Genomic DNA, 14,019 nt, shown 5'->3' with positions numbered 1-14,019 from the left:
CCGCGTAGCCAGGGGAAGAAGGCATGTGGAGCTTTCGCTGTCAGTGAACGGCTCCCGTGTGCCTGCCAGCCCGCAGCTCTGAGAGCAAGAAGTGGCTCAGCACAGCTCCGAGCTCCTTGCTGCCCTGCCCTCACCTTCCTGACGTTGTGCCCCATGCTGCCTAGCCTGCTTCCAAGCCCTCAGTGTTCAAAGCGCAGCCGTGGTTCACGCTGCTCCTGCAGAGCCAGCCCCACAGGGGACAACCCGGCCCCGAGTGCCGCGTGGAGCACACCTCCCGTGCTGGGGAGCAGCTGCAGGGCACCGGCACCTCCAACCCCACCGCCTCGCTGGAGGCATTTCGAGCGTGGTGGAGGAGCAACACCGGGATAAATTCCCTGGGGCAGAGCTGGCGTCACGGAAAGCTGCACCGAGTGGGGAGAGAAAAGCAAGGGGTAATCGGGAGACCCCCCCAACGGCCCCCATTGCCCAGCAGCACTCCCCCACCCCCCAGTCGCCTTTCCAGCGGATGCTCCCAACCTGCGTGCGTGGCAAATCGCACGGCCCGAGCTGGCACCTCCGCTTCACGCCTAGAACACATATTTAACTTGCTAAAAATATAAAAATAGCAAGGACTTTTTTACAAAGACACTCATGCTTTGCCAGCTCGTGTTTTTGCCTGGAAGTCCTTTTAGGAAGGAGGCGCGAGCCTCTCGGCGCGGGGAGCCCTGCGGGGGAGAGGCGGCGCGTTTGCACAGCTCGCCCCACGCGGGGCGACCCGGTGACAAGAGATGGCAGGAACTTGTTTTCACGTGGAGAGCAAAACAGCACAACAAGGACAGCACAACACAGCCAGAAGTGACCCAGCACATCAAAGCTGCGCCGACAGCAGGCTCAGCCCCAAGCGCAGCACAGGACTGTTACTGCTGGGCTGCCTCGAGCCCCCCGCCTGCAGCAGGAGGCCACGGGGCAGGGGTCTGCCTCAGGTCAAATAATCGTTGTACAACGTTGTTCAGCCCTGCCTTGCCCCTGCCGTGCCGGAGATCTCCTTCAGCCGAGCACCCCGCAGCTTCACTTGGTACCCCTTGGCATGCCCCCTTCTACAGACCGCCTCCAGGGAGCCAGCCACCATCCCGGCTCTAGCTATGCACAGAAATACCGCAAAGCTGATCCGTGCCCGGGCAGAAACGTGGAGTAGCAGCACCTCGGGCTAACTGCAGGCAGAGAAATGCTTCCTTCGCCCCGCTCACTTCACTGCCACAGGCTGTGCGGCTAGCAGAAGGGACCTGGCCTGTTGGGCAAGGCAGGCTTAAGCTCACAATCCAACACAGCCCCAGCACGGTGCTCAGCTGTAGCTCTTCTCTCTCTCTTCTATTTAAGCCCTAACAATTGGATGTAATTAGCTGGGGCTGGATTTACCATTCTGGGCACCAAAATCCTGCCAGGACACCCAAAGCGGATACAGGAGCCCTCTGTGCTCTGGGTGTGGTGTTGCCTTTCAGAGAAGACACCTCAGCTTCCCTCGGTCCCCGCTCGCTGCCAAGCCCGCGAGCCAGGAGGACCCCAGAGATGGCTTTTCCCAGCCAGGCACAGTGGTGATTTCTGCAGCACGAGCAACCAGAAACACTCTCGTGAGTATGCTCTCATTTGGCTTCTAGGAAACGATCAGTGGTGATTAATAACCACATGGGACACCAGAACCGAGCAAGGCTCTCAGACTGGAGACACCAGGCAAAACTCGTATCCTAATAACAGTGCTGTACAATTTGCTCTAAAGCCACAGTCCTGGGAGAAGCCGTGCAAACTTCAGCTCCACCCATAAATCACTTAGAAAAAAAACAAACTCGTGTTTGGGAACAACCTTATATCATCGAAATGTCGCTGAAACCTTGGTGGAGGGTGCAGAAAATGATGTAACTTGGCAAGCTCTATCCCTTTCCGCTGACAATCTGTTTTCTCATATGTTTAATATAAAGAAAATGGGAAATGTCCAAATCCCTTTTCTCTGCTCAGCATGATTCACTACCTCTGCTCCTGCCCGCGGCGTGACCTTGCTGGGTGTCGGTCGCATGTCACCGCTGTGACAGGAGGGACTGGGTCCCTCCTGGGGACAGGGCTGTGCTGACCATGTTCGTGGGCTGCCTGGGTCTCGAGCGAGGAGCAGCACCACTGGGTGCCACGGGCACTGCTGGCCAGGGGGAGCATGGCACAGCCCGGCCGAAATGTGAGGCAAACGGTGGGGACGAGGTGCGGCTGTGAAACACGGCCAGAAGGGATCACGGCCACGCTGGGGCCGGCGGAGAAGGCAGCTGCCATGGGAGCACTGGCCCCGGCCACCTCCATGTGCCCGCCTCCGCTAACGAGGAGTTATAATTAGCTAGCAGCAATCCCGCTGCTGTGTCAGCAATCCCTGTGCACAGTGAAAATCTGGTCTCCCTCACGTGCCCGTCACAGCCCTGCTCCCCCGACACGAGGGATGCCTGAGCTTCTGCACAGGACACCAGCTTCACCCCCTGCTCCGCAGGTCAGCGCAGTGATGCTCTCCGTTCCTGGCCTCCAGCAGCTTGCAGGCAGCCCTCCGGCTCCTGGAGAAGCGCCTGTATGGCTGCTTGGCCAGCAGTCCCCTCGTGGTGCGCTGCTCTCAGTGTCCAGCCTCGTCGCACCCTCCGGATTCCTGCAGGAGGCCGTCCTGCAGCAGGCGCGCACAGCGCACCCTGCCCTCTGCTAAGTCACACTCGCTCCAAGCTCAGCCTTTGCCTAAGAGCGTTGCTGGACATGTCTTAGCAGGTTCAGTTATTGATCTCCTTATTAAGGCTTCCAGTAGGGAAAGATAAGGCAGAGAGAGCTCTTAAGCTTTTTTATCTTTCTCTGAGAACATTTCCATTAGGATTAGCAAATCTGGCCAGGCTATCTCAGACTCTCAAACTCGGCTCAGCTGAAAAGTCATTAAGGCATCCTGAGTTCATGATCTGATTCACCCTGGATTAAAACAAAAATGGAGGTTCATCCTCGGCAGGATACATGTTAAATTCAATCAATGTATTTAAGTACCACCCCGAGCTGATATCTGATCCCACTCAGCACAGCACCTGCTCAAACACGAACCTATTTCCAGCCGTACTATCGCCCAGGGCTAGAACCTCCTGCGATGCTCGAAAACAGCTCCAATTCACCCCTCCTCTAACTCAGTCCAACTGCGTTGCATGTGGCGGCTCGGGGAACAAAGCGAGCGGCAGCAGATGGGGTTAAGGAGAGGCCCCACGCTGGGGCTGCGTGTTACCAGCAGCTTTTAGGGCAGAAAGCTGGGGCTGACTTTTGCTGAAGACACGTGTGCTCCGGCTGACGGCAGAGCCGAGTTACGGACCCCAGCAAAACGGCACAGTGACATGTAATTAGTGCTCACCCCATTGCCCACCACCCCCTGCACCTCACACCCCACGTGCCACAGCACCTTCGCCCCTCACCCTGCGAGCCCTGGCAGAGCTGCGACCGGCCCACGGGACACACACCGCCCGGCTCCACCGCCCGGCAGCCCCTCGGTGCAGCACTGGGGCTGGTCCTGCAGCACAGCCCAGCGTGAGCGGCGAGGAGCCCGCAGGTCTGCGCGGGCATCAGTCAGAGCAGAGCCCTTCACCTCCCGCCGATCCTGCCCAACGTCTGTGTGTGAACAGAACCCCCTCCAGACTGCTCAGCTGGGATTTTGCCTAGCGCACGTTTCACACCCGGCACAGAGAGCACGAAGTAAATCCTCAAGCACAGCTGGAACGAATCCACCGCCAGCACGTTCAGAGGTGGCGGCCAGCTCCGGAGCTGCACACGACCGACGGGACAGCAGCGCCCAGCTCCCATACCGGGAACGCTGCAAACAGCTGAGCCAGGCCTGGCTGCTGCTTTCAGGACCTGGAGGTCTTTTCTGGGAGTGACGAACTCCCAAAGCCTCCATCAGCTCTGGGAGAGACCAAAACATCTGCACAGCACACCATAGTACTGCAGGCGTCCCTGCCCATGGCAGGGGGGTGGAACTAAATGATGTTTAAGGCCCCTTCCAACCCGAGTCATTCTGTGACGCTATCTGCACGCTTGCAAGCCCAGGTCATCAAGAGAGGTCCCCCCTCAGGCTTCTCTGGGTGAACACCTCTTCAATACAAGGTGCACTGCAGCTGGAAACAGCACCTACTTGTTCCTTAACTGCCAGGACAAGCAGGGGGGCAGATACTGAAGGACCCACAGCTGCACCATCTGTGATCTATGTGACGGGACATCCGTCTCTCCAATGTGCCGGTCATCTTTGGCATTTCCCAAAGGTTTCCTCACACATAGCTCAAACTCACTGCAAGCAATGGTAGAGCAGGCAGACTGCTCCGCTTATACCGCATGCCAGTGGGCTTCCCTGAATGCTAGCTCAGATATTTTGTGGAAAACATGGGTGGAGAGCAAAGAGGGAAGCTGGATAGCAGGATGCAAGGCAACCACACTGCTCAGAGCCAGGCCTCAGGCAGTGCCGGCCGCCAGACCGCACGGTCACCTTCATCAGGCTAACACGATGCACAAGTGTGGCTGAAAACGCACTTGTCCCGGGTCCACCTGGAACAGGAGGTGTCACCTCTGCATGGGCAGAGCAGCATTATTCACAGCCAAAACCTCCGAACCCCAACATGCAAGCTGACATGCCAAACTTCAATCAGAGCACCTGAACAGGAACGGCTGGGGAAACACACCTCTAACAGGTATTTTGTGCATCTATTTATGGATTAGGCACTCGTTATCAGGAACTTGGCTCTGACAGCCTTGTGACTGTGTGAGAACAAGGAAACCACAGTGGTACTGTACACTTTGTTCAGACTGGCCTCCAAGTTTCAGATTAAATTCCCTTGCAGGGATTACAGCAGGAAGACTGCTTCTCCCCAGACTTTGTTCCAAAGGCTGATCTGAGCTGAACAGAAAATAAGAAAGCCACCCGCTGCCCATCCCCTTCTCCCCACGCTCGTGCCCTGGGCACGCTGCTGTACCTGTACACCGGCTGCATTTCCCTCGCAATCCCGATGACAGCTCCTTCCTTGAAGTTGTCGAACTCCTCAAACAGGTCTCGGATGTTGGTCTTGTACTTCAGGTCCAAGTCTACCTGGATGATCTGCGTTATTTCTGAAAGCACAAGGAGGAAAAATGAGTAAGGCAAGACAAAATCTTGACCAGCCATTACCAATGGCGAGGCGAGGAATTACACCCACCGCGGATCTGGTGGGGTCAGCCCAGTGGGCAAGACTCAGCTGATTCAGGGCAAAAGCAGCCTGGCTGCCGCCTCTATCCAAAGCTACCAACCTTCACCCATCACAACAGCACTTACCAGTTTGTATTTTAGGTATGACTGAGTTATGAAACCATTTCTGGTAACGTTCTGTTTCTATCAACCCCCTCCTTTCTTCCAGAAAAATGGTTTTGCACAGGATTGAAAAAAGCAAGTAGCAGCTTCAACGCAGCCTCTCCAACGAGTATTTTCTCCCTTTCTGGAGGTGTCTCTGCAGAGGCAGCCACACACCAGCCCGCACTCACCTTACACTATGTACTTCGAGAAGCACTACAATCTCACCAAGTGTTCCCCACCTCCAGCCCACGCAGCCAGCCCCGCCTCGAAGTATGAGAGCAATTCCCACTGCAGACACCGTCAGTAATTCAGGAAGGCGCACTGCACCTCAGGGGCACCTGCACAGGCCCACGAGCTGCCAGGGGCCTGACACGGGCTTCCCCATCTCCCAGCCTCGCCTGTGTGCTGTGAGAAATGGGAGCCCGTGACGGGCTCCCCCAGCCCTGGGCAAAGCCGTGGTCATCTTCTGGCCAGCAAAGCTCAGCCCTGCCTGGGAGCCGTGCCGGCACGCAGCGAGGTGTGCACAGCACGTCGAGCAGTGTCCCATGGCCACCGCGTCAGGTAAGGCCGCAGCTATTTATGTGCTACGAAAGCCAAGAGCACGTTGGCCGGGCTGCTCAGCACTAACTGGATTAAAAAGACGGTGTCAACCTGTGTCAGGCCCCGCTTACCTCGTGCAGGTGCCACGGCAGCTTTCTGCAGGCCAGATGGGTCTTTTATTACCGCTATTTCATAGCAATTAGCAAACGAGGCCCTCATCCTTCCTCCTGCCAGTTATTTCCAGACAGGAGGATGTCACCGTGCTTGCCACCCCTCTCCCCACCAGGGCTGCAACATCGGTGAGCGCCCAGGACCCAGGAGGCTGGTGCTCTCGGAGAGCCTCCTGGTGCGTGTCGCCGTGCCGCTGGAGGCAGGAGGAAATCGCTCGGTTTTCAGCCTCCAGAGCAACTGTTGGGACTGGAGGCCCAGAGCCGCCGACAACAGCCAGCCCCACGCAGCTACCCCCCAGCACAGGAACCTAACTGTTCCACTCCAGATGCATCCATCACTTCACGTTTGTTTCATCCAACCACTGGGCTGTGCAGCGGCTCCGAACTTTTTTGCAAATCCTGCCTTAATCCCGGGCTCTCAGCACTTGGCCATATCTAACACGCCGTCCCCAGTTAAGAAGGAAAAAGCCCCGTGAGGTCAAGCAAGAAATATACTGCTTAGTCAGTGAAGTACCCGAGCAGAAAGATAAATCACACAGACACAGCACCTGAGCTACAATCCAAGCTGTATCTCAATTTATTTTCTTAACGTTCATCATTCTCTGCCTGCTGAAGGGGAAGGCTGCGCTCCCTTCAGCCTGCAGAACGGCAGTCCCCAGGCCCACCTGGTATTTACCAGCACCCTAATCCTCTGTTTGCAAAGATTTAAAAGCCAGGCGGAGTAATTCACTACAGGCTAAAGCAGGTCTTGACCTGAAAGCAATTTCCCTCAGCCTTCCTAACTGCCTCAGAAACTGCTAGCACAATTCAGGCAGATGAATAGGCAGGGCAGAGAATTTCTGAAACGGGGACGAGACGTGTATCCCAAACACCCAAATCTAATCCCCATTAAAGCTATTCCGAAGCTAAGCCTGAACCCCCCAAGCAGTGCAAAACCCCAGATCCTTCACACTGCTGCCCTCGAGGACACCCAGACCTGGCCACAAAGCCACGTCTTGCAGCTTGTTCCATCTCACACCGCGGAGCAGTCGTGCCGCTCAGCAGACAGACATCCCAAAGGAGAAATTCATCTCCCAGTGCAACGCGAGGAGGCACAGCCCCCAGAAAAAGCTCAGGCGGCACCAGGGAGGGGAGCCCAAAGCGTTAGAGGTGCTGCAGAGCCGGGGAGAGGGCCGGGGTCCCTGTCCCGCTCTGGGCAGCAGCAGGGACCGCTCCAGCACAGCTCCGCCCAGCGCAGCAGCCTTCAGCTGGCTCATCAGGTTTCAATTAAATCAACCGCAAGGCACGTCATCTGATTGTTCTCTGCAATTACAGATGAGCACTAACTGCAATTAATCACAACCGAGGATGAAAGCGAAGCTCAGGGGGGAAGCTCCAACTCCCCTTCTCCTCCGTTTTCCCAGCCCTGCCCGCCCTGGCACCAGCACCCTGCGCCGGTCCCCGCGCTGTGCTGGCAGAACCCCCCCCGGGGAAACACTACCAAGTCAGACCCCGAGAGCACAAAGTACTCCCTCTTTTTTTTCTTTTTTTGAAGCAAGCATTAACAACAACAGTGGGACGAAGCCGAGCACGGGTACCAGCGCTGAGCGCTGCTTTGCCAGCTGCAGCTGGCACGGCCAGACTGATGGCCGAGACGATTCCTCTGCCATCGCTGTCTGCGGCTGGCAAGGGGCCAGGCGCTAACATTTCTGATTTGTCCTCGTGTTTTGTCCTCTTACCGAGCACTTTGCCCTGACTGCTGCGTGGGGGTGGACGGATCACATGCTCTTCTTCTCTTTCTGGCACAAACTGCTTGGAGGGGCCCAGCTGGAAGCGTGCAGAAACCCTGACAGCATTTTGCTTGGAAAGTGCATTTTCTAACTTTGCTATGATATATTTTACCCTCTGCTCCATTCAACTCTGGCTCTTCCAGCCACTGCACATAAAGAGGAGTTAAGCCACTCAAAGCAGAGAAGATCTCCATTAGTAGTGACAGTTTTATGACACAGGCTGGCCCCACTTAAAGCTTGTAATTTTTTACTGCAGCCTCGTAACAGCAACCCCAGCAGGGCTGCAGCCTGGGCTTGGCGCTGCTCGAGGCTTGCTCAGACTCCCACCAAGCTACGGCCCTGCAGACTGGGACACATCCTCACCGCAGCGCCAGCGCCGATGCTGCACCTCTCAGGGCTCGAAGCCTGACTTTGCCACGCTGACTCGAACCTTCCAGCTCAAATCCTCCCTCCAGAGGTGGATGACTCCAGAGGTGGACGATGGGCTTAAGGAACGCCCGGTCCTGCTGGGAGCTCCTGCTCTCTGCTACGCAGAAGTGAAAGCCAGCAGCAGTGCCCAGGACATCTCACAGTGAATCCTGGCTGCCAGAAGAGAGGGAATCAGCCTTGTGCCAAAGCAGGACTCGGGAGAGATGCTGGCACAGAGCCTCTCGTGCAGGCACTCCCCCCTTTCTGAGCCTTGCTCCAGCAAAGGGATGCAGAAGGTCACTCCCCCAACTCCTGGTATCCCAAGTCCTCCTCCAGCATCCAGCAGAGCTTTGCAGGCAGGACAGGCCCTCGGGGTGCGTGCCCAGGGGCACGGCGGGTGGCTCGGCTGCTCTGAGCAGCGCTGGGAGCACCTCTGGCAGGAGGCAGCTTCTGGAGCGAGCCCGATGCAACGCACCCCCTAAGAGCCAAGTGCTCTGCGATAAGAGGCAGCGTACCCCCAGAAACTGAGGACACGTGCCTGGCAGCAGGGGTGCGCAGGAGGAGGTGCTTTGGCCAATCCAGCTGGAGCTCCGAGGATGCTCCTCGGCTCTGTCAGCCCAGCGACGCGCTGCACCCAGGGGCAAACACCCTCCTGAGCTACCGGCCCAGCCCTGCAGTGGGTGCTGCTGCCCCAGCCCCTCCTGCCCTGCAGTCGCTGCTCAGTGCCTGCGGGCACCTGGAGCTGCACAGCCCCGAGCCTGCCCTTAGCTAGGACTGCTTTGCCCCAGTCTAAGCTTCGCCTGGATTTAAAACTACAGAAAAGGGGATGGATGGAAGGTCAGGACACCAAGAGGAGATGCAGGAACAGGAGCCTGGGGTAGCTGCCACGCAGAAAAGCCCGGGGGCCCAATTCCCTCGGCTGCTCTGGGAACACCAGCAGCCCCACGGCTCCAAACTCTCCTCTTCCAGGCAAAGCGAGCCAGATCTGGATCACCGGCACACCTCCACCACGTCGCTCTGAGAGAGGGGAAACGAGTGACAATAACGACGACTTGTGTCAGGTAACAAATCACGGGAAGGAGAGCTGCCGCCACAACGCAGAGCCCCGAAGCTGTCCAGTAGATGCCATGGTCTTAATTGCTGTTAATTGAGCAGTGCTTTGAATAGCTTCAGACTAGAAGACGCAAGAAGATTGAAGCGTCCTGGAGCTGGTGCAGCTCTCCAGCTGACCGATGGGCTCTCTGCACAAGCTCAGCTCCCTCATCGGAGTACAAAGCCCTGCCCGCAGCAGGTCTGGCAGCAGGGCTGCTGCTCTGGCCAGGCCTTCCCAGGAGGACGCGGGTGCTGCTGCTCAGCGTACAGCGGCCGTGACCCAGGCTCTGCAAGCTGAGAGCCTTCCAGCAGCGCTGCAGTGCTCTCCTGTTACAGCCACTGCCAGGCCCTCCCTCACCTCTGTCCTGCGGAGATGTGCTGGGGGAAACAGGGAGGGCAGGAGGGGCACAGCCATCGCCCTGCCGCAGCCGTGCAGCGCCCGGATCTCACACGCGGTCCTTAGGTAGATGTCTCATGGGAGCTGGTCGGGGTTTGGCTCTGCTCCTACCACCTTATACAACAGCGTCCACCCGTTTCAACAAACTTGTTTGTAAGGACCTAACCACTCTGGGCCGCCAAGACAACATAGAGACACCCCTCTGACACATCTCGGACGGGGTCCTGCTCCTCCCAGGGGCAAACGCTCTCCGTGCTCCATCACCGCTGCGTGCCGGAGCAGCACTGGATCCGCGCAGAGCCTGTTTTCCCTGAGAAATTTGTTTGGGCTTGAGTTTTATTATTCATAACCCCACCTGCTCACAGACAAGCTCCCTGCTTCACCAGATTGTGGATGATGATTTTTTCAGTGATTCACTGGTCAGGCTCCCAGGGGGATAATCCCCACCTGCGTCTCTGTGCAGCGATGGCACAGCCAGGTGCCTGACAGTGACACTGCTGACGCAGGGCTTGTGCACGGAGAGGGAGCTCCCCACAACACACCCCCAGCTACCTGCTGGGCACACAACCAGGGGAGCCTGGGCCGTGGGCTCGTGCTTGATAAACCTGGTCAGTGCTCCCCAGGTCTGCCCGAGCAGCCCCAACCTTCATCCCCTCTTCCAAGTCCATCGGTGTGCTCGGATGCAGAGGCAGAACCTGGCAGTGGACGGGGTAGATGGCCGTGTCCTTAGTGCGAGTGCCTGCACCTCCACAGCCTGCTCCCGGAGCCGGCACAGCGTCCACATCGCAAAGGGGATCCTCGCCTCCCCGGGGAAGAGGAGCTGCAGGCCATCAGACGGCCGCCTGAGGCAGCTAACCAACCGCCTGGAGACACGCGTGGCTCTGACCTCGCCTGCACCGCGCAGCTCCGCAAAGCCGCTCGTGCTGGCTGTGAAACCAGGATCCTCTGCCCTCGGTGGCTGCGAGGTGTGCGGCCAAGAAAAACACCGCTCCCGCTGCCACTGCCAAGGCTGGGCACGGGCTCGGCTTCTCCTGAGAGCCTCCTGCTGCAACTGCGGCGGGGCACGAGGGCGGCCGCGGTGCCAGGCAGAGATACCGGAGCCCCGGCCGGCCCGCTGACACAAACACGCTCCGCTCTTCTGCCTGCCCTTTGTTAGAGGCTTCCTTTGTTTTGCTCACCCCCACGCTCCCAGCTGCTCCCGGCAGCTTTCCCTCCGCCGTCACGGAGCTGTGAGCAGCTTCCTGTTTTGTTGCGCGCTCCCCTCTCCAGGGCTTATTTTCTCGGCAGATAAAGCCTGCCCCTCCGCTCCCTGCGCTAATCACCGCTGCCCGTCACTGAGCCCCGGCGAGCCTCGGCCAGAGGAAGGCAGCGAGGCCGGGGCAGTGCCGACGTGACACGCGCCACAGAGCCCAGCACCAGCACGTTGGGGGACAAGGGGGAAGCTCCCTCCCAGCACTTTCTTGTCTTTCCCCAAGAAAAGCAGCCCAAAGCAGCCCTGCTTCCGCAAGGCTTGTCAGCCTAGCTCCCAGCTTCTGGTTCAAGGCCTGCAAGCAAGCCCTGGCCACGTCCCTCCCTCCCCACCAGGCTCAGAGTGAGAGCAGGACAGCCAGGGGAGGACGCCCACCTGCAGACCTGACGGCTGGGTGAGGCTTCACGCACTGCTCGCTGTGTATTTAATATACAGTGTCACCGGAGGAGGAGTGTGAAGACACTTTCTGGAGCCGCAGTCAGAGCAGCAGGAAACCTTATAATCAGACAAAATAAGGTTTAATTCCAGGTTGCCATAGAACACAAAGCAGCGTGGATGGAAAGCTGTAAAGTAATGAGCGGGTGAGACAGAAAAGGAAGCCAAAAAGAGATACAAGAAAATAAATGCAATAAGGTAAATTCTCTCTCATCTTGATGGAGGGGGAAGGAGCTGCAGAGCTATAGGCAGGTTTTGTCTTTGTTTCTTCTTGCTAAACTCTAACAAGCTATGGTGAGATGGAGGGGCCAGCAGTTCCCACCACCCCAGCTGAACTGGAAGCAGGGCTGGGGTTTTAGCACCGGGTGAATCCCAGCAGCTCCCACGCTGCTTCCCCCTACATATCGGGAGAGGAGGGCTGGCTAGGGAAGGAGAAGGGTCTCCCCTCCCTCAGGACGACCAGGAGAAGGCTTCCAACGCCCAGCCCCGCCAGGCGGGTGCCTTCCGAACCCACCGCCCCGGCTGGACAGGGGCGAGACCCTGGCGCTCTGCAGGAGGCGGAATCACAGCGCACGCCTGTCCCGGCCTGACAGATCTAGGACATCCCAAATAACTGACGCCGGCGCTAAGGCAAGGGGCAGCCAATGGAAATAATGAGAAGCGACGCCACCCGAGGGGCTGCGGGTCACGCCGGACAGAGCGGGGATGGCGCTGTGGGGAACGGGATGCCGTGGTGCCACAGCTCCCCAGGGGTGGCCCAGAGCCGCCTCTCCCACCGCTGCACCACCATCACAGCAGCCCGGCCACCCGGCAGCACAGCCGGGCAGCTCCAGCAGTGCCAAATGCCCCGTGAAACTCGGAGCAGATGGGCTCTCTGGCCGCAGGGACATGTCTTGCAGGCAGCTGGGTGAGCATTTCGCTTCTCCAGGTGGGGACCCTCCTACCACGCTGCAGCCTCCGGCACTTATCTGGGTGGGCTGAGAGGCTTTCTGCTGCCTGCTCCCCAAAAGCAGCATGAAAACAACGCACAAAGCACAACAGGATTACCCCAACGAGGAACAATGGCTGGCACTGCCGTCCTATTGCTTGTCAAACCGTTACTTCAGTCTCTTCTCCGTGCTAGCTCACCATGAGCGAGTTCGGCTCAGGAGCAGGCTGGGGAAGGAATCTGGCTCTTCTCACATGGCTGAGACGTGAAGCAGGGAGGGAGGGTATGAGAGCACACCAGAAACAATCAACACCCCCTCCATCCCTGTATAAACGGGAACACTTTGCCAGAAAATAAACCCTTCTGCTACTGCAACATCTCCTGGGAACTGCGGTTTGAGAGCACGGGGCTCTGGAGCCGTCTCCCATGGCTCCACCGCAGCCCCACATTTTCTGTGCCTCTTCACGACATCTCCACTCCAAGAGAGCACGATCAGGCCTGCAGCATCTGGGATGCAGGCGCTCTCCAAACCTGCTGCATCTCTGCGTGCCCCCGACACGGTGCGGCTCAGTGAAGATGGCAATGCTCAGCCAGCAGCAAAAGGTCAGGACTGCTGCAATCTGAAAATGCTCATTTATTAACACTGAGCAGTCACTGAATCATGCAGGTAACTGGGCTGCGTACAAGGAACTGCTGTGCAGCTGACAGGAGGAAGAGGAGGAGGTCGTGCTTCCCTCTGCCAGGATCCACGCTACAGACCTCTGATGCTTGTTGTCTCGTTCAGCGTGTAAGACAGGATTAATGCACCGTAACTCACTGCCGGCAGGTGCTTTACCGAGGATCCATCATCTGCAGAGAGTCACCCGGCATCCCAGGGGCAACCAGAGGTGTACACAGGCTTGGGCGACCCTGCATTGCAGCTGCAATGGCAAACCCCCACCCACGCACATACAGCTCTGTTTTACAAGGGCAATGATGCCGCATGGCTGCTTTCACAGACTCGCATTAACAGAAGACAATTACTTGTGAAGATGCTCTTCCAGCTAAAAAGACTATTTATTTCCTGATGCTTCTGCTTAGCGCTTTCCCCCGGCTCCCACATCCTCCATGGCTTCACGGAAAGGTTGGGTGAAGCCTTGCCAGGCCAGGCCAGCTTTGTGTCACTCCTCTGGGCACCAAAACGCAGCCAAGGGACCGTGCAGCCAGGGGGGCCTCACGCTGCCCGGTCTTTCCCTGCAGAAGCTGGGCCAGAAGACGCAGCGCAGCTGGGTGCAGCGTGTCCCCACCCTGCCCTTTGCCCTGCCTGCAGCTCGGCTCTGTGGGAACAGCGCAAGCCGGGGCTCACAAAGGCTGCTGTGTCCAGGCTGGGACTCCCAGTGCGCTCGCAGGGCTGATAGCAGTTTCGTGGGAGATCATCCCCTCAATTGAGCCGGAGCCAGCAGCTGGAGCCTGTTCCAAGCTGCGCCAATTCCCAGGCGGTTTGTGGCTTTGTCATTAACAGGCTTTTGGACAAACATCGTTGCAGTCTGGTCTGCGCTTAATAACCAGTACGACCGTAGATAACGAGCTGGAGAAGTTACCAAATTCAGGGTTTGAGGCCAGGGAGAGCACTGAATCTTCCAGTTTGATCCCGGCATGTCCCAGGCCACTAACTCTCACCACTGTCCGGGCACCCGCTGCAAAGCCGCTGGTA

The 14,019-nt window shown here is 57.9% G+C and overlaps 1 protein-coding gene across 1 annotated transcript in view; it reads right to left on the bottom strand.

The window, feature by feature from the left end:
- XXYLT1 (xyloside xylosyltransferase 1) overlaps positions 1–14,019 on the bottom strand; it is a 42,252-nt gene that overhangs the window by 12,449 nt on the left and 15,784 nt on the right. The window contains exon 3 of the mRNA XM_040567000.1: positions 4,986–5,118. Coding sequence (XP_040422934.1) covers positions 4,986–5,118 — 133 coding nt within the window. The remainder of the gene's footprint in view (positions 1–4,985; positions 5,119–14,019) is intronic.

Source organism: Cygnus olor, chromosome 9 (genome assembly GCF_009769625.2).
Source record: "Cygnus olor isolate bCygOlo1 chromosome 9, bCygOlo1.pri.v2, whole genome shotgun sequence".
Taxonomy (NCBI): Eukaryota; Metazoa; Chordata; class Aves; order Anseriformes; family Anatidae; genus Cygnus; species Cygnus olor.
The sequence above is the reverse complement of the archived record's forward strand: the minus strand, read 5'-3'. Positions and strand labels throughout refer to the sequence as shown.